This window comes from Oculina patagonica, chromosome 3 (assembly GCF_052425735.1).
Source record: "Oculina patagonica isolate OP01 chromosome 3, crgOcupat, whole genome shotgun sequence".
Lineage (NCBI taxonomy): Eukaryota > Metazoa > Cnidaria > Anthozoa > Scleractinia > Oculinidae > Oculina > Oculina patagonica.
In genome coordinates, this window is record NC_135760.1 from 14,614,830 (window position 1) to 14,637,125 (window position 22,296).

At 38.3% G+C, this 22,296-nt stretch overlaps 2 protein-coding genes across 2 annotated transcripts; one reads left to right on the forward strand and one right to left on the reverse strand.

The window, feature by feature from the left end:
* Positions 1-1,521: 1,521 nt before the first annotated feature.
* LOC144646829 (coiled-coil-helix-coiled-coil-helix domain-containing protein 2-like) lies at positions 1,522-9,525 on the reverse strand. Its single transcript, XM_078506521.1, has 3 exons — positions 9,219-9,525; positions 8,278-8,512; positions 1,522-1,776 (listed from the first exon to the last, which is right to left on the reverse strand). Exons 1-3 carry the CDS (start codon positions 9,429-9,431, stop codon positions 1,766-1,768), a joined length of 459 nt encoding a protein of 152 aa, XP_078362647.1. The 5' UTR covers positions 9,432-9,525; the 3' UTR covers positions 1,522-1,765.
* Positions 9,526-9,990: 465 nt separating this feature from the next.
* Positions 9,991-21,802, forward strand: LOC144646830 (uncharacterized). Its single transcript, XM_078506522.1, has 14 exons — positions 9,991-10,177; positions 10,268-10,403; positions 12,653-12,825; positions 13,551-13,658; positions 14,977-15,070; positions 15,306-15,355; positions 15,826-15,907; positions 17,462-17,547; positions 18,007-18,122; positions 18,486-18,564; positions 18,978-19,073; positions 19,381-19,626; positions 19,746-19,831; positions 20,737-21,802. The coding sequence occupies exons 1-14, from the start codon at positions 10,067-10,069 to the stop codon at positions 20,849-20,851; spliced, it is 1,578 nt and encodes a 525-aa protein (XP_078362648.1). The 5' UTR covers positions 9,991-10,066; the 3' UTR covers positions 20,852-21,802.
* Positions 21,803-22,296: the final 494 nt, after the last annotated feature.

The window sequence follows — 22,296 nt, forward strand, 5'->3', positions numbered from 1 at the left end:
CATTTCCATTATACTCCTTCAGACCCCTCCTACAAAAGAGGTTTATTGTAATCGGAAAAGTTATAACTAAAATACGCCCATGACTCAAATTCCGGAGGGCATATTTTTGGAAGGATTTTTGCCTTTGAAATTTGGAGGGGCTTATTTTATTTACTTTATTTATTTATTTTGGGGGGAGGGGGGGGGGGTTATTTTCGGAATTTTACCATACTTACTAACCGTTTTGTAATGAGCTTACTTATCGTTTTGGATCTTTTATAGCCACTTAAGATTAAAATTTTTAGTTACATTGTCAACAATTATTTAGTCAGCATTTATTTTATTTATTGTTGTTAAAATTTAGCCGTGTCCGCATTTAATCTCCAATTGTATTTTAAATATATAGTTAATTACATTTTGATATCAAGCCACATTAACCCTTTATTTTGTAATCATTTGTTCAAATTTGTATAAAAATTCAACAGCCTGAACACTGTAATCACTTGTAAGTAATTCTGTATAAGTTTTGAACTGTACCACTGCTAATAAAGAATGAAAATGAGATGATTACTGTAAAACCCTGCGTATAAGAACTTGGGTTTTAAGAACCTGAACCTGTTTAAGAACCCCCCTCCCCCCACATAAAAACATCTTAAGGCTAAAATTTTAAGTTAGGTTCTTATCAGTGGAGTTGTGGGAAAAGTGTATAGGTAGAAACTGCCGAATTAAGATCATCATCTGATTACGGTATATTTAAAAGTAACTTGACATAACAGTACATACCTGCACTGTACTGCCTTTCGGCATTATAGTATAAATGATTTATATTGTATTACAAGATGATATTAAAAATATATTTAAATGAAATTCAAATGAAAATATAAGAACCGATCTTAAAAACCTTGGTAGTCTAAATTTGCTTTAAGTACCATTTATATATTAAGAACCTGTTTAGGTTAAATAAAAAAATCCAGGTTCTTATACGCAGGGTTTCACTGTACTACATTTTATTCAACACAACCCGCAGTTCATGGTAAGACACCTTTTTAGGGACCCTCAGTTCGCAGTATGAGTACAACTTTTCAAACCTTGTACTTATGCCTTCAATTATTACATTCCACACCAATTTCATGTAGTTTGTCTTCTATTTATCTGGACAGCAACAGGGAGGAGTGAGGTCTCTGGGCATTTATCTGGAGTAAAATTCTGAAAGTCATTCTAGTTATTCAATGCTTTCTCGTGGTATACTATAGAATATCCCACGAGTCACTTGTATTTCCTCAGGGGGATATTCCATAGTATACCACAAGAAAGTGTTGTGTAACTATTTTATACCATGCCATAGAAAATACGCTTATTAAACTTTGTCGAGAATAAGATCACAGCGCAGGATGGGAAGGTTGAGTTAAATACTGTCGAATATATAATGACTTTCCTGGATTCTGATTGGCTGTTTTTTCTATGGCATGGTATAAATACTAAAGTGTGTACTTGCATTGCTTTCAAAGGTGCCTATTTGTGCATGCAGAATAATGAATCTCATTGTTTCATTCCATGGCAATTTTATTCCACCTCTGCTCAGTGATCATTTATTCTTCATGACACAGAAAGCATTCCAGAATTTTAAGCGAATTGTCAAATGTAAACACTGTCTTTTACAAGCTTCCAAGGATCTCTTGTAACCCACAAAATAATACATCATTAAAATGAGGCCACAACAAGCACAGTCTTGATCATTTTTGAGGCAGGGCAGTCACGCGTTGCATATCATCATGATGCCAGATGCTCAGGAAAGACCTGAAATACAATAAATCAATTTGAAAGTTAAAACTAAAGAGGCAAAAACTCTCGAAGCCTCTCAAGGTACAAGCCTTGTGGCCCACAATTTTCAATGCTACACTCCAGTTTCTCCAGGATGAAGCAGCTAAGAGTATTGCTTCTCCATTTGCTTCCCAGTAACAATTTACAAGTAGCCATTTATAGAATGTACATCTTGGTAAGGAGGTGTGGGAGGCCTAATGGTTAGCGCGCTCTACTCGGAGTCGAACGGCCCGGGTTCAAGGCCTGGCCGGGGTGCTGCGTTGTGTTCTTGGGCAAGTCACTTTACTGTCACAGTGCCTCTCTCCACCCAGGTGTATAAATGGGTACCGGCGAATTTACTGCTGGGGGGTAACCCTGAGATGGACTAGCATCCCATCCAGGGGGGAGTAGCAATACTCCTAAACAAGAGCGAGAAGAAAAGGCTCAGAGTGAGCTCAACTGAAGACAACGAAGACAGCGACGCCATTGTTGAACTGACGGTCTCGGAATTTCAACGCATCATCACCAGAGTTACAAAAATTGAGGAGGAGGCGAAACACCGCGAGGCACGTATCGCTCATCTGGAGAAAGAATTAATACTGGCCAAAGAAGAAATTAAGAATATTAAAACCACATCAACAGAGCTTGGAGAGTCTCTCCAATTCACACAGAGGGAACACGAAGAGGTTTTCGAACGCATTAACGAGTGCGAACGCGAACAAGCTGCACACGACAACGACATAATTAAGCAAGAAATCTATAGTCGCAGATGGAATTTGATATTCTACAAAATACCCGAGCGACAGGAGGAAAACTGCAAAGCGTTGGTTAAACAAGTTCTCATTAAAGATCTCAAAATGGATCCGTCAGAAGTACAGTCAGTTATGTTCTGCGGTGTTCACCGTTTAGGAAAACGCAGCAGAGGTCGAACAAGGCCCATAATTGCCCGCTTCACATGCCGTGCCGACAGAGACAAAGTCTGGAAGCTACGACGAAACCTCAAAAACTCTCATGTAAATCTCGGAGAAGATCTTCCGAAGCGCGTCCAAGATTTGAGAAAAGATGTCCTAGTCCCGGCTATGAAGAGAGCGAGAAGAGATCCAAGAAACAAAGCGCATGTAAACGGGGACAAACTTATTGTCAACGGAAAAGCCTACTTTCATTTCAACATCCCTGCCCGCTGGCTAAACGCCGAACAAGAAGATCAAGAGGCGGAACATGACGAAGAATCACCGGATATAAACGCTTCGGCGACAGACTTTACATACGAAACAACGGTCGAGTAAGTACTAACTTTCACGAAGCGAACCTTCGTAACACTTATCTACTTATTTATTTGTTTGGTTCCTATTTAAAAAGTAGACCTTTTTTTCCTGTGCGGAGCACCGCTAGATTTTGTCTATAAAAAATTATTCCTTGATGACCAACACGCACACCGATTACCGAATTTGCGTTCAGGCCTTTAGAGCCTATTTTATTTTACTTAAAATTATTTCTCGTGGTAATAGTTGTTTCAATGTTTTTGTTCTTTGGCTTTTTAGTTTTGTTTGTATATCATATACTGCTTCCACCTTATGCAAATTCTACCAGATTCATCAAATACCATCTGAAAATGCTAATTTCTTTCTTACACCTTTGCAAATTTATAACCATTCAACAACTATGACGAATCAACCTACTTTTCCTATCTACAAATCCCCAAGAGGAATGTTGTCAAAGGTACATCATGTTTTCTGGTCTTCAAAAGATGCCATTGTTACTTTTTCTTTGGAATATTCACACTAAACCTGAAATGTCTCTCTCTTAATGTAAGAGGGCTAAATAAATCGATAAAAAGACGCTCCATCTTTAGGTGGCTTCACAAACAAAATAAGGATGTTATCTTTCTTCAGGAAACGTACAGCTCCAACGAAACCGCTAAAATCTGGGAAACAGAATGGGGCGGAAAAGTTCTTTTTAATCACGGAACATATCACAGCAGAGGAGTAATGATTCTATTTAACCCCAAATTAGATTGCCAAATTGACGAGGTAGTCCGAGATAAAAACGGAAGGTTTCTTAGCACAAAGATCACTCTTGATGATTGTCAAATCGTTTTAACCAATGTTTACGCTCCAAACGACACTAACCAACAAGTACTCTTTTTTAAGGAGATTCAAAAATCTCTCAGCAAGTTCGCGCAAGAGAAATTTATTATTGGTGGTGATTTTAACTGCGCTCTTTCACCAAGTGACAAAGAAGGAGGGAATCCTACTTCAAAAAAACAATCCGTCATTAAAGAAATTGATAATTTATGTCACCTTTACAGTTTGTGTGACATTTGGCGCTCCTTAAATCCGACTGCAAAACAATTTACATGGAGAAACAAGTCTTTTAAGGTCCAGTGTCGCCTAGATTACTTTCTAATATCGAAAGAGCTTAGTAGCACTACAATCAAATGTGATATTTTGTACGCTCCAAATACAGACCATTCTGCGATACAATTACATCTATTAAGCGAAGAGTTGAAACAACAAAAGGGACCTGGCTTTTGGAAATTTAACTCTTCCCTTCTTGAAGATAAGCAATACGTTTCTGACTTGCGCAAAAACTTAACAAACTTCATAGAAAAGTACCGAGACGTTGAAGACTTAGGCCTAAAATGGGATCTTGTCAAAATGGAAATTAGAGGTTTTACTGTCAAATTTTCAAAAATCAAAGCAAGAAGAAGACGAGATGAAGAAGTTTTCCTCCAAAAGAAAATCAACGAATTATTTACAAAAGCCGAAAAGAATAGAAACAACAGGCCAATAATTTGTGAACTTAATTCTACTCGAGCTCGTCTAGAAAAAATAATGGCACTTAAAACTCGCGGCACCATCATCAGGAGTCGCGCAAGATGGCATGAACAAGGAGAACGCAACAACAAATATTTTTTAAACCTTGAAAAAAGAAACCACTCCAGAAAGTTAGTCTCTAAACTGAAGCTACCGAACGATTCTGTCATAACTAACCAGTTTGACATTTTAGAAGAACAAAGTAAATTTTATAAATCGCTATATACCTCGCAACACGCGGAAAATGTTAAGAAACCGGAAGAGGGCGTTTTCTTTAATCCCAGCAACATCTCAGCTTTATCGGACCATGAACAGGCTCTATGTGAAGGTTTGATTACAGAAAATGAGGCTTTCAAAGCACTCAAAGAATTTGCAGCAGCCAAAACTCCGGGTACCGATGGTCTGTCGACTGAATTTTTAAAATTTTTCTGGCCTGAGCTTAAATCTCTAATTGTTGAAAGTTTTAATTATGCTTTTCTTAACGGTTCCTTGTCGATATCCCAACGACGAGGTATAATTTCGCTTATTCCCAAAAAAAATAAAGACAAAACCATCCTTGAGAACCTAAGACCAATATCTCTTTTAAACGTTGATTACAAAATTCTCACTAAAGTTTTGGCTAATCGTTTAGAAAAGGTATTACTAAAAATAATAAATCCCGACCAAACCGGTTATGTGAAAGGGCGATACATTGGAGAAAATATCAGATTGATCCAAGATTTGATGTTCCATTTGGATAAAGAAAATTCGCCTGGCATCGCCGTTTTTGTCGATTTCCGGAAAGCCTTCGACACAATTGAGTGGAACTACCTGGAGAAGGCTCTCACACTCTTTAACTTTGGGCCCGATTTCCTACAATGGTTCAAGACTGTATATTCAAATATTTCTAGCTGTATTCTCAACAATGGTCACGCTTCTCACTTCTTTTCTTTAACTCGTGGAGTGAGACAAGGCTGTCCAATATCAGGCCTTCTTTTTGTTATTGGTCTTGATCTTCTCGCAAGAGCCATCAAAAATCACGATCTTATTAAAGGAATTACAATAAGAAACCATGAAATAAAAACCACCATGTATGCAGATGACACCACAGTCTTTCTTAGCGATACAGAATCTGTTCCCCATTTACTCGAACTGCTAAACCAATTTAAGGTTGTCTCCGGCCTAGAAGTCAATTCCACCAAAACCGAAGCTATGTGGCTCGGCAAATGGAAAAATAGATGTGATACACCTTTCAATTTCAAATGGCCCGTCGACCCGATCTGCGCTTTAGGCGTCTTCTTTTCCTACGACACCACAAAAGCGGATAAGCTTAACTTCGACGAAAAGTTGCGAAGTATGGAAAAAGTTTTGAATATTTGGAAAAATAGGAAACTGACTTTAATTGGCAGAATAAATATCGTTAAAACTCTAGCCTTATCCAAATTAATTTTCAACAGCTCTAACCTCAGTTTACCAAAGGACTTGCCTGACACGATCAACAACATGATTTTTAATTTTATTTGGGAAGGTAAACCTCCCAAAATAAAGAAAACTACAGTCATAGGACAAAAAAACAAAGGCGGCCTAAAAATGATTGACTTTAAGGTAATGGAAACCGCTTTAAAAATCTCATGGATTAACAGGATACACCAAAACTCTTCCTCCTCCTGGAAAATTCTCATTGAACATTTCTTTAGGCAACATGGCGGCCTTTCTTTCCTATTAAACTGCAGATACAATTCAAGGCAACTTGATCTAAACAATGCACCACCCTTTTACCAAGTGATATTAAAGCATTGGCAGGAAAACAAACATATTATCTCAGAAGACAATATTAAACGGCAAAATGAAATTATATGGAATAATAAAAACATCTTAATAAACAAACACATGATCTATTTAAAACAATGGCACCAAAGCGGCATTACCTTTATTAGTGACTTGCTTGATGATGATTTTGGTTTCTTATCGCATACCACATTTCAACAAACTTTTCAGCTGAAAATCCCGTTCACAACTTATTATGGTCTAATAAACGCAATTCCACCAAGCTGGAGATGCGAAATCAAAGCAGCAAAAGACCAATTTGAAAACGAAAATGCGTCGCAAGAATCCCCTTTACGCAATATTATTAACACCCGTTCTGTTTATGCAGCTATTACGGATCATTACTTCCAACCTCCAACTGCTGAACAAAGACTTCTACGGTATGGTTTCTCCCAAGAAAGCCTAAAAAATGTTTACAACTTCCCTTTTGCAATTACGATCGAAACAAAGCTTCAAATCTTTCAATATAAAATCATCCATAATATACTTCCTACCAGGTATTCGCTTTTTCGTATGAATTTATGCGACTCTGAAACTTGTCATTTATGTAAAACGCAGCCGCAAACATTGCCTCATCTACTCTACCGATGTCCTAAAATTTCTAATTTCTGGACTGCATTTCAAAAGTGGTGGTCCGAAAAACAACAAAATACAATTACTCTTTCAGAACGCGATATCCTTTACGGCTGGCATGACAACGCCATACAAACAAAAGATATTTTAAATTACATATCACTTGTAGCTAAGTATTATATCTTTTGTACGACCCAAGACTGCGATGATGTACCTTTTGACGGCTTTCCTCCTTTTCTAAAAAACAGATTGGATACTCTACAACATATTGCAGTTAGAAATAAAACTATTAACAATTTCGAATTAAAGTGGAAAGAATTTATGTAAGCTTATTTCCTTGTTTATTTATTTTTCTTTATTTATTTATTTATTTATTTTTTTTTTTTTTTAAATATTTTTTATTTATTTATATTTTTTCATTTACTTTATCTTCCTATGTACCTGTACCTTTATTTTCATATGTAAATTGTAACAGTTTATAAACTACGTAACTTAATTGTAACTTACGTCTGCTCTTTTTTTCTTACACTGTAACATTTGTACAATGTTAAAATGGCAATAAAGATATTAAAAAAAAAAAAAAAAAAAAAAAAAATACTCCTAGTCGCTTCATGCTACAGAAACCAGGATAAGCTCCGGCTGTATGGGCCACTTGGCTTGGACACAGACTACCTTTTTACATCTTGGTAAAGGGTGGTACTGCAGAGTAAAGCATCACACCTGAGAACACATCTCAATATCTAGAACCATTGATGATCAGATCTAAACTCCAACAAAGCCACAGCCCTCACATGCCCTTGTACCATCATCTCAAGAAGCTTGATTTACAGTCTAACAGATGAGCTCCATTCTTTCTAAACTACTCGGGAGCACGTCAACTCGCTCTTAACAGACACCTCTTTAAAACTGACACTTCTGTTAGATGGCCACTTCGTGACGGTGTTGGTCTCATCTCTGCCGTTTTTCAGTCATTTTACTGTAACCAAACTCCCTATAAGTCGGACACCTCTCTAAAACGGACAGTTGGAGCCAGCCCTCGCATTGTCTGTTTTAGAGAGAATTATATTTTACTAATTTTACTATTATTTCCCACCACAAGCTCAGCCCAGCTTACCACAAGTCTCTCATAGCTCAGTTGGTTAGAGTGCCCAACCAGTATCTGGGAAGCCATAGTTTCCATTCCTGTTGGGAACTCAGATTTTTTTCTTTGTCCCACGCTTGTGTCATGTCGAACATTATTTTCATCTTCATTATTTATCACCGAGCTTGAAATTTACCATCTTTATTATTTACTACTCCTCACCATTTGCCAGTTTGCACTGCCTGAGTGCCTCATTGAATCCCTGACACAGAGTGATATCTCCCTGGTTCTGTGCACACTCAACAAATTGTCGCAGTTCCCACTGACAGGGCAGCTGATTCTGTTGCTGTGGCTGGTCGTAGCTTTGGTACGGTGATGCCGCTGTATCCTGTTGATATGCCGGCTGTTCTGATCCTCCACCATGGCCACCAAACAGAGCACCGCCGACAGCATGACCCTTCATGTACATAAAAATATTTAAAGTTAAATATGAGCTGTTTCCTGCATTTTGTTGGCAGCCGTGCATGAACTTCACTCATAATGCCCGTGGGCATCAGTGGAAAGTCTGACCCCAACTAAAAACCACATTAGATTTTAACAAGCTCTACCTATTAAACATTTTTCAGTCAATCAGCCAGTCACTCAGTCAGCCAGTCCGCCAGTCAGTCAGCCAGTCAGTCAGTCAGTCAGTCTGTCTGTCTGTCTGTTTGTTTGTCAAGACTTTATTCATGAGTGTAGCACAAAATAGCGTAAAAATACTAACAAACCTGTGACCCCTACTTCTGCTCAATAACCTCTTATTGTGACTTCAACTTATACCTCAATATTTAAATCATTGGGCCACTGATATAGGCAAACGTTTACTTCTAGAACTTTTCAAAGGTAAAAGCAAAGTTTGTTTTAACGGCACATCAGTTATGTACAAGTTTATCTATATCTCGTTTATACATCTGACAAGAATACAAACAAAAAGTCGAAGTAATATTACTGCAGATCTTTAAACATGCATGTGCAGATGTATTATGCTTTCAAAACTTAAGCTTATATTCAGTGTTATTTATATTGCGTCAGAATGAGCTCGCACTCTGTTGTACATATTTTTTTGCCTTTCAAGTTTATAAGGTAAAACAAATTCTAAAAATTTATTTAACAGGATTTCTTACCACAGTTGAACCGATCGCTACACCAGCAGCCGTAGAAGCCATTTGTCCAAACAGTCCAGGTTGCTGTGGTCGTGGTGCCGGTTGCGCCACGCTAGAAGCAGGTCTGGCTGCTGGCACGCTAGAAACTGGCCTTGGAGGGGCTCTTGGCGGTGGCGATGCCTTACCAAACATTGGAGATGAACGACCGCCAGATCGTCTTCCGCCACGAGGCATTATTATTGTATATTTTTTACTGAAATTGAACGAAAACTTCAACTTATGTAACACGTACTTTAGAACAAAATGGCGTCCAGGTTTATGATGCAAACTCGTGTTCCTATTGGCTCATCATGACGTTGCCAATTTAGCCTTCCCTGGTGTCATTGCGTTCGTTTATCTCTTCCCCATTCCACACTCGGAAATGGAAGGCTACTCAAAAATAACAATAAAATTGCAGGTTTTGAAAATGTTGTAACTACTATTTCAAATTAACAAAGAGCGAGATGCAAATCGGCATACCAAATAGTTCCAAAAGTTCACTTTTTTAATGGTAGTCCTATCACTACAATACCGCATCCCAACAGAAGCCCTCCCATTGTTACTTTATTTTTTCTGTAGCTTTATTCATTCTTTTCTAATGATTAGTTATCGTACTCCTGTAAATTGGCCTGTAAAGCTCCTTTGGGAGAAACTACATAAAAATTCTTTACTCCAATTAAATTTGTTGATTAGTTGTTATGACAACAGCGATTAGAAATGATCAATCATGTAAGCGAGGCTGTAGAAAGAGCATTCAACAACTTGTGGCTGCAAGAAAATGTGAAGCTCCAAATGTTTACGACCTGAGAAGAGTATTTCCAAACTAAGTTATGGAAGTAGGATCGGACAGAATTTCTACTCCGATTCGTGCGCCCTCGGATAAAGATTCTGTTATTTTGAGCCGTGCAAGCGGATCGAGTTCTCCCTTCGGTTTTCGCAAGGTACGGCCGCGCGCGCGTTCGAATTTGACAACATTTTATTTTGAAGCCCAACATTGTGTGAGATTTGAAAAATATTTTGTCCACTCACAGGCCGCATTAAGTCCTCCAACTGGAATTCTTCGAAGAGAGAGTTCAGGCTCGTTATCTCCTGAAGGTGATGACTTTTTTCACAGCGTTGAAGGTAAAGATGATGAGGATGATTGGGACACGGATTTGGAAATAGACGGTAGGTAAAAATCACATCGTTATTGTCATTTGCGAGCTGTTGAGAGTGAAAATGCTTGCGGTTTGATTAATGTAAGAATGCTTTTTATTATTGAAAGAAGCTGTGAATTAAAATGATCAATTAGAACCGACAGCTCATTATTTCAAAAGTGAAAGAAATAAAGACTGATCGATACTGCTCATTTACATCTATTAGATTACTTTTCGTACAGATGCCCTCAGCGTTTGTTTGCTTAACATTATCTTGAAAGCATCTATCTGTAAACCTCCTACAGTTGTCCTAACAACGTAAATGTCGCTGTTGTAATATCTTTGAACTCTTTGCGAAGTTCAAGAAAACGTTAAGTTTTGTTGTTTTGTTGAAAGGGTTGTACGTGTTAATTTACTCCTTTGAATTGGATCCCTCGAGAATTCATGAGACGTTAACAAATTAAGAGTTGTTTCTCTCGAAAAGCAAAGTTTTATGACACGAACCCTTCTTGATTCGTGTTCCTAGCTGAACCGTGAAAATTTTAGCGTGGGATAGTATGCAAATAAGTGCACTGACTTTGAGAACGACACGAATATGTTTGTATCTTCAAGAACTTGTTTACTCTTTCCTTTAGATGAAAAATGATATAAAAATGTTTTAGTTTTGTAACATAACCATCAGTAATTTTTTAAGTCAGTTAAATAGCATTCCGTGATATTTTAGCTGAAGCGCTTCAATGCGTGACTTGTCGTGAAAATTAAATGCACTTATGTCTAATGATTTGACAGATATTTTATACTTTGGTTGAGTATTCATCACTCTGTTAGCTTCATCCGTCTATGCTACCCTTCTTCTTGTATATATGGCTCAGTTTTGTTTTTTGTTTGTTTGAAGTTACAGTGTATATTACAGTCGAAGCTCTCGTAAGCGGACACCCTCGGGAACGAAAAAAGTGTCCGTAACTGGAGCTGGCCGCTTACGAGAATGGTTCTCGTAAGCGGCCACTAGAGGTGTAGGGGAAAGATGGCCGCTTACGGGAGCTTATCCAGCTAACAATAATCGGATGAACGTGGATGACGACAAAACAAACACTGAAATATGGTACTGTAATTACTGTAAAATCATTGTGACGAATGGCGATGTGAAGTTGATTTATAAAAACAAGATACAGAGGTTGTTAATAGGATTTTCTTTGGGGTGTCCGCTTGCGGGAGCTTAAAAACAAAGAAAAAGTCTAAGTCGTAATCTCTGAAAGTGTCCGCGGCCGCTTACGGGAATGTCCGCTTACGAGAATGTAAAAATACAGAGTTTGTATGGGAGTTAAAACGGGGTTTCAAACAGGGCGGCCGTAAGTAGAGCTGTCCGCTTCTAGAGTGTCCGTTAAGAGAGCTTCGACTGTAGTTAGCTGGTCAAATGAAGGTGAACTGATTTAAAAAGCATCAATGAAAGTGGTCTTTGTGAGCATTCGAGCACAGCATCTTCTTTGCCAGCTCGAGCACCCAGGGGATGTGCGAAGGATTTTTTTGGGGTCAAAATTTTCGATTCCGGGATTTTTTTGGGTGTGAGAATTTGGCAGTTATTTTTTTGGGTGCATTGATTTAAATAGGGGATTATTTTGGGTGTTAAAATCAAACTAAAGTGCCTTAGCGTGGCTTTGGAACAAGGGATTTTTTTAGGCGTTTTTTTTGGTCCAGGGATTTTTTTGGGTAATGTCGGAAGACTTAGGGAATTTTTTGGGTCCTGAGTTTTGCCTCCATTCGATCATCCCCGTCACTTTGATCCCGGAGTACCCCCCCTGGGCATGAGCATTGACAAAAGTTAGCCTTGCGAGCAACGAGCACTTGTCAAAAAGCTTCCTCCACTAAAAACCGAGCATGCAAGCACTTGTAGAAATATGTGAGCAAGAGCAAACCAGCACCCACTAAAATTTTGCGAGCATTCTGAGCAGAAGCCTGATTTTGCAGGCAGTGCAAAATTTTGGGGACCATTCATGACCCCTAACAAAGAATCGAACCATAGCATATATTATTGTAGTCAAAACATGATGGTCTGTTCCCATGTTCGTGCCCTGGACTATTTATTGGCCTATTCCAGGAGGGGTGGGGTATGCTGACAGTAACTATCAAACCTTGGCATTTAACCCCCCCCCCCCCACACACACACACACACACACACACACACACACCCATAAAGTTTCCAATGATCTTCCATGGGGTGGGTATGGATATGTCCAAGTGCTGTGCATTTAATATTATATCTTCCACTTTTTGTAATTTTAGAAGGCAAAGAAGAGTATGATGTGACAGGAAGAGCCACATATCTCCAAGCTTGCAGGGATTCAGGAGTTATCCCAGTTTCATATTTTCATCGAAATCTACAACAAGCCGACATTGACATCAAGCACCATGGCTTGGGTCCAATGGGCGCTAAGGCTATAGCAGTCGCTTTAGTGGTGGGTATACTGTGCAACCATAGTTAAACAGCAATCACATGAAATGGGTATACTGTGCAACCACAGTAAAAGGGGCTAGGTCATGATATTTAGGAAATTCTATTTATTTTCATTAATAAAGCATTTCGCGTTTCAGCCTTTTAACTTTTCAATCACACTGTTTCTAGTCTGATTTGTATGTAGGTTCATTCTAATTTTTATATTTTTATATTATTTTTACATATAGTAAACAGTGCTTTATAATATTTATAGCTTTAGCGCTATATAAATGTATAAATTATTATTTTAATTATAAATTATTTATTTATTATAAAGAGTTGTAAACTTCAAATTGGCAGAGCAAAAGTCATTTATTGACAAAATCATGGCCATATAGCAAACAAAGATGATTTTCGAGCACTGTAAATGACATTTTCATACGAATTGAAATAAACTTGAAAAAAGCCCAGCCAACGTTTTTCAAGTTTACCCAAACGCAAGATTTCTGTTTTAATCTCCTTGAATTTTGTGCATCTTGCCCCTTTTTAGCCTTTCTGTGTTTCTTTTGAGGTATTCTACAGTTTTAAGCTGTTATTGTGATATTTCAGTTAATTCTATGACTGGTTGGTCAGTGCCCAAATTGCCTAAAATTGCACGACAAAGCCCCTTAAACCACGTTGACTGTTTTTTTTTTTCAAGGCAACTTGAAGTGATTGGTATCAACTTGATTCTTTATTATTTAACAGACTAATACATCTGTCATCAAGCTCAACTTGGGAGACAACTGGATTGGAGCTGAGGGAGCTGGTTACATTGCTGAAATGCTGCGAGAAAACTGCTATATTTCTGACCTGGTATGATATAAAATAATGTACAATTTCACTTATTATCCATTATTATTAGGCAAATAATATGTTCAGAGGGCTACAGCTACATAATCCTTTGCACACATTTCATGCCTATAATACAACGTCAACTGTAAATACAAGACATTTTGCAGTGGTGCATTAACACCCCCCTCCACCCCCCCCCTCCAATTTTGTCAAAAGTCAAGAATGTAAACTGAATATGGTTTTGCTGCCCCACATTTAAAGGAGCAATGTCACAATATCTAAAGTCATTTTTCTGATTCCTTTCAAATTAAAGGAAACCTCATAATAATAGTTTTCTAGCATAGAAAAACAACAAAGCAGTAATAAAAAGGCGAAAATAACCAAGCAAGGTTTTAACTGAGAAATATTAAGACAGATTTCTAATGACAAATTTGAAAAACTTTGCTAATTTTTTCAAAATGTGTTGTCCATGACGTAGCTCCTTTAAGATGTCAAAACTTCACTTCAGCCTCTCCCCTTTCCATTTGCAGCACATCCAAATCTGTGACTGCCTTGTTAAAGCAAGCCTTTCTTTTAATTGTAGGTTTCTTTTGATCAGCAACAGCCCTGTTTTAACTACCATTGAAAGCTCTTTCTATGGTGGTCACCTTATTTTCCTACCTGTAGGTTGATCAGAAAATTGACTTCGGTCTAGCATATGCCAATTTTGTTCTATACAATTAATTTGTTGACTATACATTTCGTCTACACGCTTTTACAAATACATACTACAGTCGAACCCCTATTAAGCGGCCACCCATTAAGCGACCACCCCCTATTAAGCGGCCAGTTACTAAAGTCCCGAAAATATTGTCAGTAAAATACTGTAAATATAACCCCTTTTAAGCGGCCACCCCTGTTAAGCGGCCACGGCCACCTTTCTTCCGTCCCAATGAGCGTTCTTCTATTGTTTTTATCTCTATTTAGCGGCCAATAAGAATGTAATATACGATATTTAAATTAATTGCCAACAAGCTCAGACCGTGACGGCCGATAAAATCATTCAAACACAGGTTTATTATCGTCTTCCTGTGATTCCGTTATTCCTTTTCGCCTTATTTTGTATTGAAATAATGTAACCTTTTAAAAAGACATAATGCTAATTTCTAACAAACCCCTATTAAGCGGCCAACCTCTATTAAGCGGCCAGTTGCCATTTCCCCGAGGGTGGCCGCTTAATAGGGGTTCAACTGTATTATAAGCCATATTAATTTTAAAGTTCCATTCATTTAAAATTTGCTGTTGCATTTAATTAAACTTTAATGTTATTTTTCATTATTTATTAATATTACTTTTAAAGGACTTGTCAGAAAACAAACTAGGAGTAAGTGGTGCAGAATCAGTGAAAGACATCTTACTACACAACTCAAATATCACCAGATTTGCTGCAAGTGGTGAGTTAATTGTGTGTAGCAATTTAGTTGATTTTGCAGTACAAGTACATAGAAGGCAAAGAGAAAATTGTAATGTACAGGTAATAGTAGAGAAAGGCTGATTCTCGACTCTCAACTAAAAACGACCTACCGGTACAACAAAATTAATTTGAAAGGGATAAACACAGGTATAGGTACCATATGCTGTGTGTTATGGTTTGGAGCTATATAAATTATATTTTTTTTCATTGAACAGGAAATGGTTTTGATGACAAAGCTGTTGAAATTCTGGCAGAAGCCATAAAAGTGAGTTGCCAAACTTCCACTCTTTAAATCAAAATGACCAGGTTTGTTTTGATTATTGAAAAAAAAACCAGTGATATGTAATGCTTATTAAAAAGGAAGCAATACTTTTAGAAGATTACCTGTATCCCTTTGCACACATTGCAGACCTATGGTACTTGGTAATTTTTGCGGCTCATGATAATATCATATACTGTAAAGTTACAAAAGTAATGACCCCTTAAGAAGCTGAATTCGCAATGTTTTTAAGTCATTTTTGTGACATACAAACTTCAAAAATTGAAAGTAAAATTGTCTGAAAAGTACTTTTCCTCAAAAAAATAGTTTAAATCATTAACTTGAGCATAATAAAACATTATTGTATCCTGGAAATGAAAGAGTTATTATTGCTGTCTTTGAATTTGCCAAAAACACCTGAAGCAATGCTGAAATAATCTCTTATTGAGCAATTTTCCTTTTTTGTATGTTTGTAGAGTAACAACAGAGTAAAGTATTTGTGTCTGAGTCATAATCAGTTGGGAGAGAAAGGAGGCATGCAGCTTGCTCCTGCGATAGGTATGGATGATTTTTCCAGCCCATCCCTTACGGAATCATTTTTATCCCCAGAGTCTACAATTATCCTTCTGGTCTGCGCCAGGTATCGATACCTCTGGCCAATCCCGATTTGTGAGCATGTGCAGAGTAGTCGTTCAGTATTTTCAACCAATCAGATTTGTCATATTTGATGAGTCTGTGAATCGCAGACTTCTTGTGTTGGAGCTGGCCAAAGGTCTCAATCCTCGGCACAGACAAGAAGGATCATGGGCTCTGGGGATGAGAATGATATGGAATACAAAAGCACTTTCCTTGTTTGATCTCTCTTATCACTCATGACTTACTCAGCTTTCAAAACATCTTTTTACCTTTCCAAAGGACTGTCATCTCAATTGCTGCCGCATAAATATGCTGACTTTAAATTTAATATATTCATCAAAACATCAAATGGTTCTGTTCATCCTGTGGAAAGAGGTCCAAAGAGACATCTTTGGTGCCACAGTGTTCTTATTGTCTGAGATTCAAGCTAAAAAGTTAATAAATTGATGGCACTGTGCTACAGAGAGCTTCTTGAAATTGAAAGTGTTTGTTTCGAATCTTGAAGATTGTTCTCGCGAAGGCTGAAGTCAGCAAACTACAAGCGACATCTGTAATTCTCAAGGGGGAGGGGTAACTGGCTACTGTCTCAAGTATTACTAATGTAAACTGAAAAAATCTAGTTATTAGTTAAACATAACATTTGACATACATTAATTCCTCGCGAAGCGAGGCCGAAGGCCGAGCATAGCGGGGTGTATAATTTTGTCCCTCAAAGGGCTCAGGCGGGATGAAATCTCGTGTGGAGTTTACGGTCATATATATATATTTATTTATTTGTGAGCTTGGTGTATGGCGGAAATGACGTCACACGGCCGCCGCGCGCTGGTGGCCTAATGGTAAGGCGTCGAACTTGAAATCAGATCTTCGGGACTGAGGGCGCGGGTTCGAATCCGGCTAGGGTCTTTTTTTTTTTTTTTTTTTTCCTTATTTTTTTTTGTGGGTTCGAATCCTGAGCCTTTCATTTTTATCGTTTTTCTTTTCGGATTAAAATAACACTGATTTCCACATAATACTCCCTCGACGCCCATTCAGGCTATAAACCTTTCATCGCCATCAGGGGCGCGCGGGCGGAGGGTTCGAATCCTCCTGCCGTTCGTTCTTCTTTTTTTTTAATGCCCTCAAATAAATGTCCAAAATGCAACTATCCAATAATTTGTCGATGATTTTGAAAATAGCCTGCGCTTCCCAACGCTTTATACCTCTTTACGAACCTGAAAGAGCCGCCATCTTCAAAGCGGAGTAGACCCTGGGAACGAGGGTGTCGCGGCCATGCCCGTTACTAATTTTTAACAAATATATCTTCCTGCTACTGTGGAAAATTGAATATGTACAATGTTCAACTTCAAATAATCCACTCCTTATTTATAACACCACCCCCCCCCCCCTCCCCAACCCAGAGCTTCGCGAGGCCCTGCGAATCACGTATTACTAGTTTGATTGATTTAAAACTGGGTATTTGTTGTTATTTTTTTTCAGCTGCAAATGATACAATAGACCATTTGGATTTGAGCTGGAATCACTTGAGAAATAAAGGGGCATGTGCAGTGGCATTATCTTTAAAGGTTTGTTCAAGTGATGATTACGTGCATTATCGAGCATTAGTGACACAAGTGATGTGCAAAATCACTTAACTCTTAACTCTATTATACAGTTGAATCCTGATAACTCGAACCTTCAAGGGAAATCTAAAAGGTTCGAGATAACGGGAGTTCAAGTTATCGAGGGTACATTACATTTGTACGCAAGAAAAAAAACCTGGATGGGTATCAAAAAAGATTCAAGTTAGCGGGAGGTTCGAGTGTATACCGAGAAAATACAAGTGACTCATGGGATATTCCATAGTATACCACTCGAAAGCGTTGCATAACTAGTATAAAGCAGATGTGTATGCACTAGTATTCCTTCTTTTCCCCTTGTTTGCTTTGCGAGAAGTGAAACAAAAAAGCTAGAAGACAAAATGGTCAAAAAACGATGGTTAAATTGCCACTTATATACATTTATTTTGGTCTTGTTTTGTGTAGGAGAATTTTACCCTAAAGACTCTAAACGTAGCGTGGAATGGATTTGGTAATGATGGAGCTCTAGCCATTGGTGAAGCGTTAAAAGTTAACTCTACGTTAAGAGAGCTAGATCTCACGTATGTAACTGAAAACTCACAATGTTTACTTTTGATATGACACGACCCACCACCTTCCAATACGTAATTGTTTCGTTATGGCGCCGTCTTGAAGTGATAATGACTTTTGTTTTGCCGTGGTTTTGCAGGTGCATGAGTTCTAAAACAACAGGCTTTGTAGAACGAGAAAGGAGAAACATATATTGTCCAAATTATGTTGGCTTGTCACCCAGGACTTGTCACCTTTGTTCAAACGACACAGACATCTATTTTTACAGCAAAGAATTTTAATTGGAAAGTAAATTCACTACGTGGCCCGTGACTCAGATAGTGTGCTTTGGACATACATACAATCTGACATACATGAATATTTTGTGTCTTCAGAAATAACAGAATAACTGCTGAAGGTGCTGTGTACTTGGCCAAAGGATTAATGGTTAACACGTGTCTACAAGTTTTGAAGGTGAGCAGTAAAAACAAGTCTTTTTGGATGCTCAGTTCTGATCCAAAACATTCCGTACTGCTGACGTAGCTCTGAAATGACCCTTGTACTGTCTCTGATTGGTTGTTACCAGCGCGCGAAAATACAAAACAACCAATCAGACTTCACGGATTTTTGTAGCCGTGATCTGTGGTCTGTGTGGATTTTGGGGGGTTTTTCGTCCTCAGGCATCTGCGACCTTTTCGATTGCCTCCGATATTCCTGTCGTAACATAGCAGCGTTGTGGTTTGCTTTGTGCTTTATTAATAAACATGCCTTGCGTTAGTTACATGACGCCTTTATCACGCTCAATTTATTTAAACGCCAACTAAAACTGCTTACGTTTTGTAACGTTCATTATTTTCACGAATTCATTTCTCAAAATATTGTTTCAGATTGGAAAGAACCCAATGCAAAGCCCAGGAGCGTACGCTATTGTAAACGCCATGAAAAATAATCCAGAATCAACATTGGTTGAGGTCGAGCTTACGGTAAGATTCTACAATAAAATATAGACATATCTTTCCTTTGAGATTTCTGAGAGATTTTGCTCGTTGAAGCCAAGAATTAGAAAGTATTACTTAACATTTTGTATAGCGGTCAACTGACGAGGTCTTAGACGAAACCGGTTTTATTAATCGCATATGTAAATTAGTGTGTAGAAAGTAAATGTAGATTTGGTTTTTCCAACTCAAGATGATGTTTCCTTGGAGAACCGCAAGTTTTTGCTGTCTTATTTGCTTTCAAATTGCTGTGTGACCTTTTCCAGGCTCACCACTGTTGTTTTTTTTATTTCAGGACATCACTGTGAACAATGATTTCATTGAGCTGTGTAAGGAAGTACAGCAGCTTCGGCCCAATATGAAGATCAGTCATGGAGGAACAGGCGGTGCCGCATTTAAACCAAAGCCCCGGCCAACACCCATGAAGATATTAAAGAACTACATAGAGGATAATAAAATGAGACTGTTGGATTTATTTAATACTCTGGATAAAGACAAAAGCATGAATATTACCATCAAGGAGTTTGCAGATGGATTAAAGGTGAGGTCGTGGGTCGGAGTGATAACATTCTGTTATTTGTTAATGATGAATTTTCGTTTTATTTTCATTTTCTTTTAAATTTAAAAATTGTGATATAATTTTTTCATATGTCTCAACAGGAAACTGGAATTGATATGAATTATTTTGAGCTGTACAAACTAATAGAAGGCTTAGACAGGAACAAAGATGGCGAAATTAACTACAGGTAACTAAGCCCTATCGCTATTCCTAAGGTAGAAATCAGTTTGATGCAGTTTGTTGTTCATAACGATCGTCATCGTGAAACCAAAAACAAAACGTCAATTAAAAGTTAGTGAAAAGTCAACAGGGTTGCCACAGAGCAGGGAATAGTCTGGAAAAGAAAATTCTTGAAGGTCAGGGAAAAGTCAGGGAATTTTATTATGAGTCAGGGAAAAATAGTCAGTCAGGGAAAATTGAAATTATAACACCTTTGATTCACTGGCGGGAAGCGGAGGAGGATGCCGCTACTGTATGTGGCATTTTGTATTGGTCGGGGAAATTTTATTTTTATTAGGGAAAAGTTAAGGAAGTTTCAAAATTGATGTCTGTCCATGGAGGGGATGTTTTGTTTTATTCATGGATGGCAAACCATTTCATGAACCATTCCTTTGTACTGATGTCATTGAATCCTGAGGGAGGTTTTGCCGTATTTGGGCTATATAGGTATGCTGCGGGATAGAGTATGGTTTTTGAGGCTCTCGGTTTTAAAATAGGGTATCCCCGTGTGATCCTTAGATAGGGTACCTAAATTTTATCAGCTAAAAAAAGCCCAGCTAAAGAACTGAAATGTGTTCAATTATTAGTAAAGCGGTTTTATTAAGATTTGTGTTTTGCCGTGCGCGGTTAGCTGTTATTTGGGTCGACGCGGAACGCTTCTCCCCGGCGCTTCTCCTCCCCTTTAATAGGGTGTCATTTTTCGTTTTTGGACCTTAAAAGGGTATCAGTTTTCACTTTCTTTATCCTTAAATAGGGTCAGGGTTTAAGAACCTTCGTGGAACACCCCTATCCAAAATTTATGGGATTGCCCCCCCCTCCCCCCTCCCACGTATGTTAATAGTCATGCTCTTGTTGTTGTTGTTGTTGTTTCAGCGAATTGGTGATGGGCTCTATGGAGCAAAATATGGAAGACAGAAAAGAAAAGATTAAAGAACAGGCGCAAAATGCGAGAAGAAAAAGAATTCTCTCGCCCGTACCACCGCGATAAAAAATGTTATCTCTCAAACGAACAAGTGCTAAATTATTTTCTTTATTATCAATGCTGCAGACAACTCAGTAACCATTTTCCGGGCGTTTTGTTAAGCCTGGTTTTCATTAGCGACGCAAGCACAAACGCGATCACGCAAAAAGGACAAATTTTAATCCTTGTGCTTTCTGCAAGCGCAAGCATCAAAATGCAATGCGCTTGTGCTTTTGCTTGAGTCGAAGCTGTTTTTTTTTTTTTACTGTGAAATAAGAGTTGTTATCCTCGCGCTTGTGCTTGCGTCGCTAGTGAAAACCAGACTTTAAAGCAGCTAGTTTTTTCATTGTGTAACAAAGAACTGGGTGATCTTCACTCGATCTCTAGCTAAGCTGTTACGGGTCAAAGCCTTACCTGCACCCCACATCAGTCGTGTATGGGACATCGTGGTCGCATAATGCAACATGTATTTTCATTATCAGGCAATTTTTCTTGTAATTCATCGCTTCCAATAGTTAGCCATTGCTATGTTTCCGCCACAGCCGGATAAAACACTATCCAGTGGATAACGGAGTTATTTTTGTCAGCACTCATTCACTGCATAGCGATTTATCTGGTGGATAGCGCTATCCACCCTGGGCACCTCTGACTCCTGGGAAAACATGGGTGGTTCTCGAATGTAAGCGCGTTCCACGCGTGTACAATGACGCTTTCGTGTAATATACGTTTGCCGCCGGATTTACGTATTTTGACAGTAAAAACGGTGAGCAATAACACTTAGTTAACCAGGCTAGAACGTGTCCAATTCACTACCGTTTGTAAAACGTCTATACATGTATACAATATATAATTATTTAGCTACGAAGACAAATTTTGTAATTCTAGTTAGCGGTAAATATAGCTGTAAATAAATATTTTTATAAAGTTTAGGTATGATAAAAGTATCAAGTAAAATATAACTGTTAACATTTTTGGCTTTTGTGTGTTTGAATCAGAAACAAATTTCACAGCCTAGTGGCCAGGCTTCCCGGCGCGTCCACTCGATTTGCCGCGAAATTTTATGACATCACCGAATGAAATCCAAACATGACCAGTTTCGAGGTCCTCTCCTCTCGCCGGCAAGAGGACGACTCAAAAGAAAATTTCATTCATCCCATTCCCTTTACAAACAATGTTCAATCTTTTATCCGGGTATTTTGTCGGTTAAACACCGTTGGTTAAATCAACGCAGGAAGCTAAAGGTTGGTTCTCATATGATCGCCCCGATCGTTTTTATCGCATCGATCGTTTGCAACTACTGAGACGATCGAAGCGATCAGGGGTTCTCATATGATCGTCCTGATCGCCTGGTATGAGCGAAGACCTACGAGAAACAATCATTTTAGCCCTAGATCCAACACAATGGCAGCCTTCATTGAAAGAGCAAGACCCGTGACTTCCTATCTTCTCAGTTATTGCCGTTTAACGGCAAA

What these genes read in the sequence shown, in the direction of transcription:
- LOC144646829 (XM_078506521.1), bottom strand. Translation starts at nt 9,431, where the DNA reads ATGCCTCGTGGCGGAAGACGATCTGGCGGTCGTTCATCTCCAATGTTT. An exon ending in TAGCGATCGGTTCAACTGTG is followed by an intron (nt 8,513 to 9,218) that starts GTAAGAAATCCT and finishes ATGTACATGAAG; the next exon opens with GGTCATGCTGTCGGCGGTGC.
- LOC144646830 (XM_078506522.1), top strand. Translation starts at nt 10,067, where the DNA reads ATGGAAGTAGGATCGGACAGAATTTCTACTCCGATTCGTGCGCCCTCG. An exon ending in CACGGATTTGGAAATAGACG is followed by an intron (nt 10,404 to 12,652) that starts GTAGGTAAAAAT and finishes TTGTAATTTTAG; the next exon opens with AAGGCAAAGAAGAGTATGAT. An exon ending in GATGGCGAAATTAACTACAG is followed by an intron (nt 19,832 to 20,736) that starts GTAACTAAGCCC and finishes TTGTTGTTTCAG; the next exon opens with CGAATTGGTGATGGGCTCTA.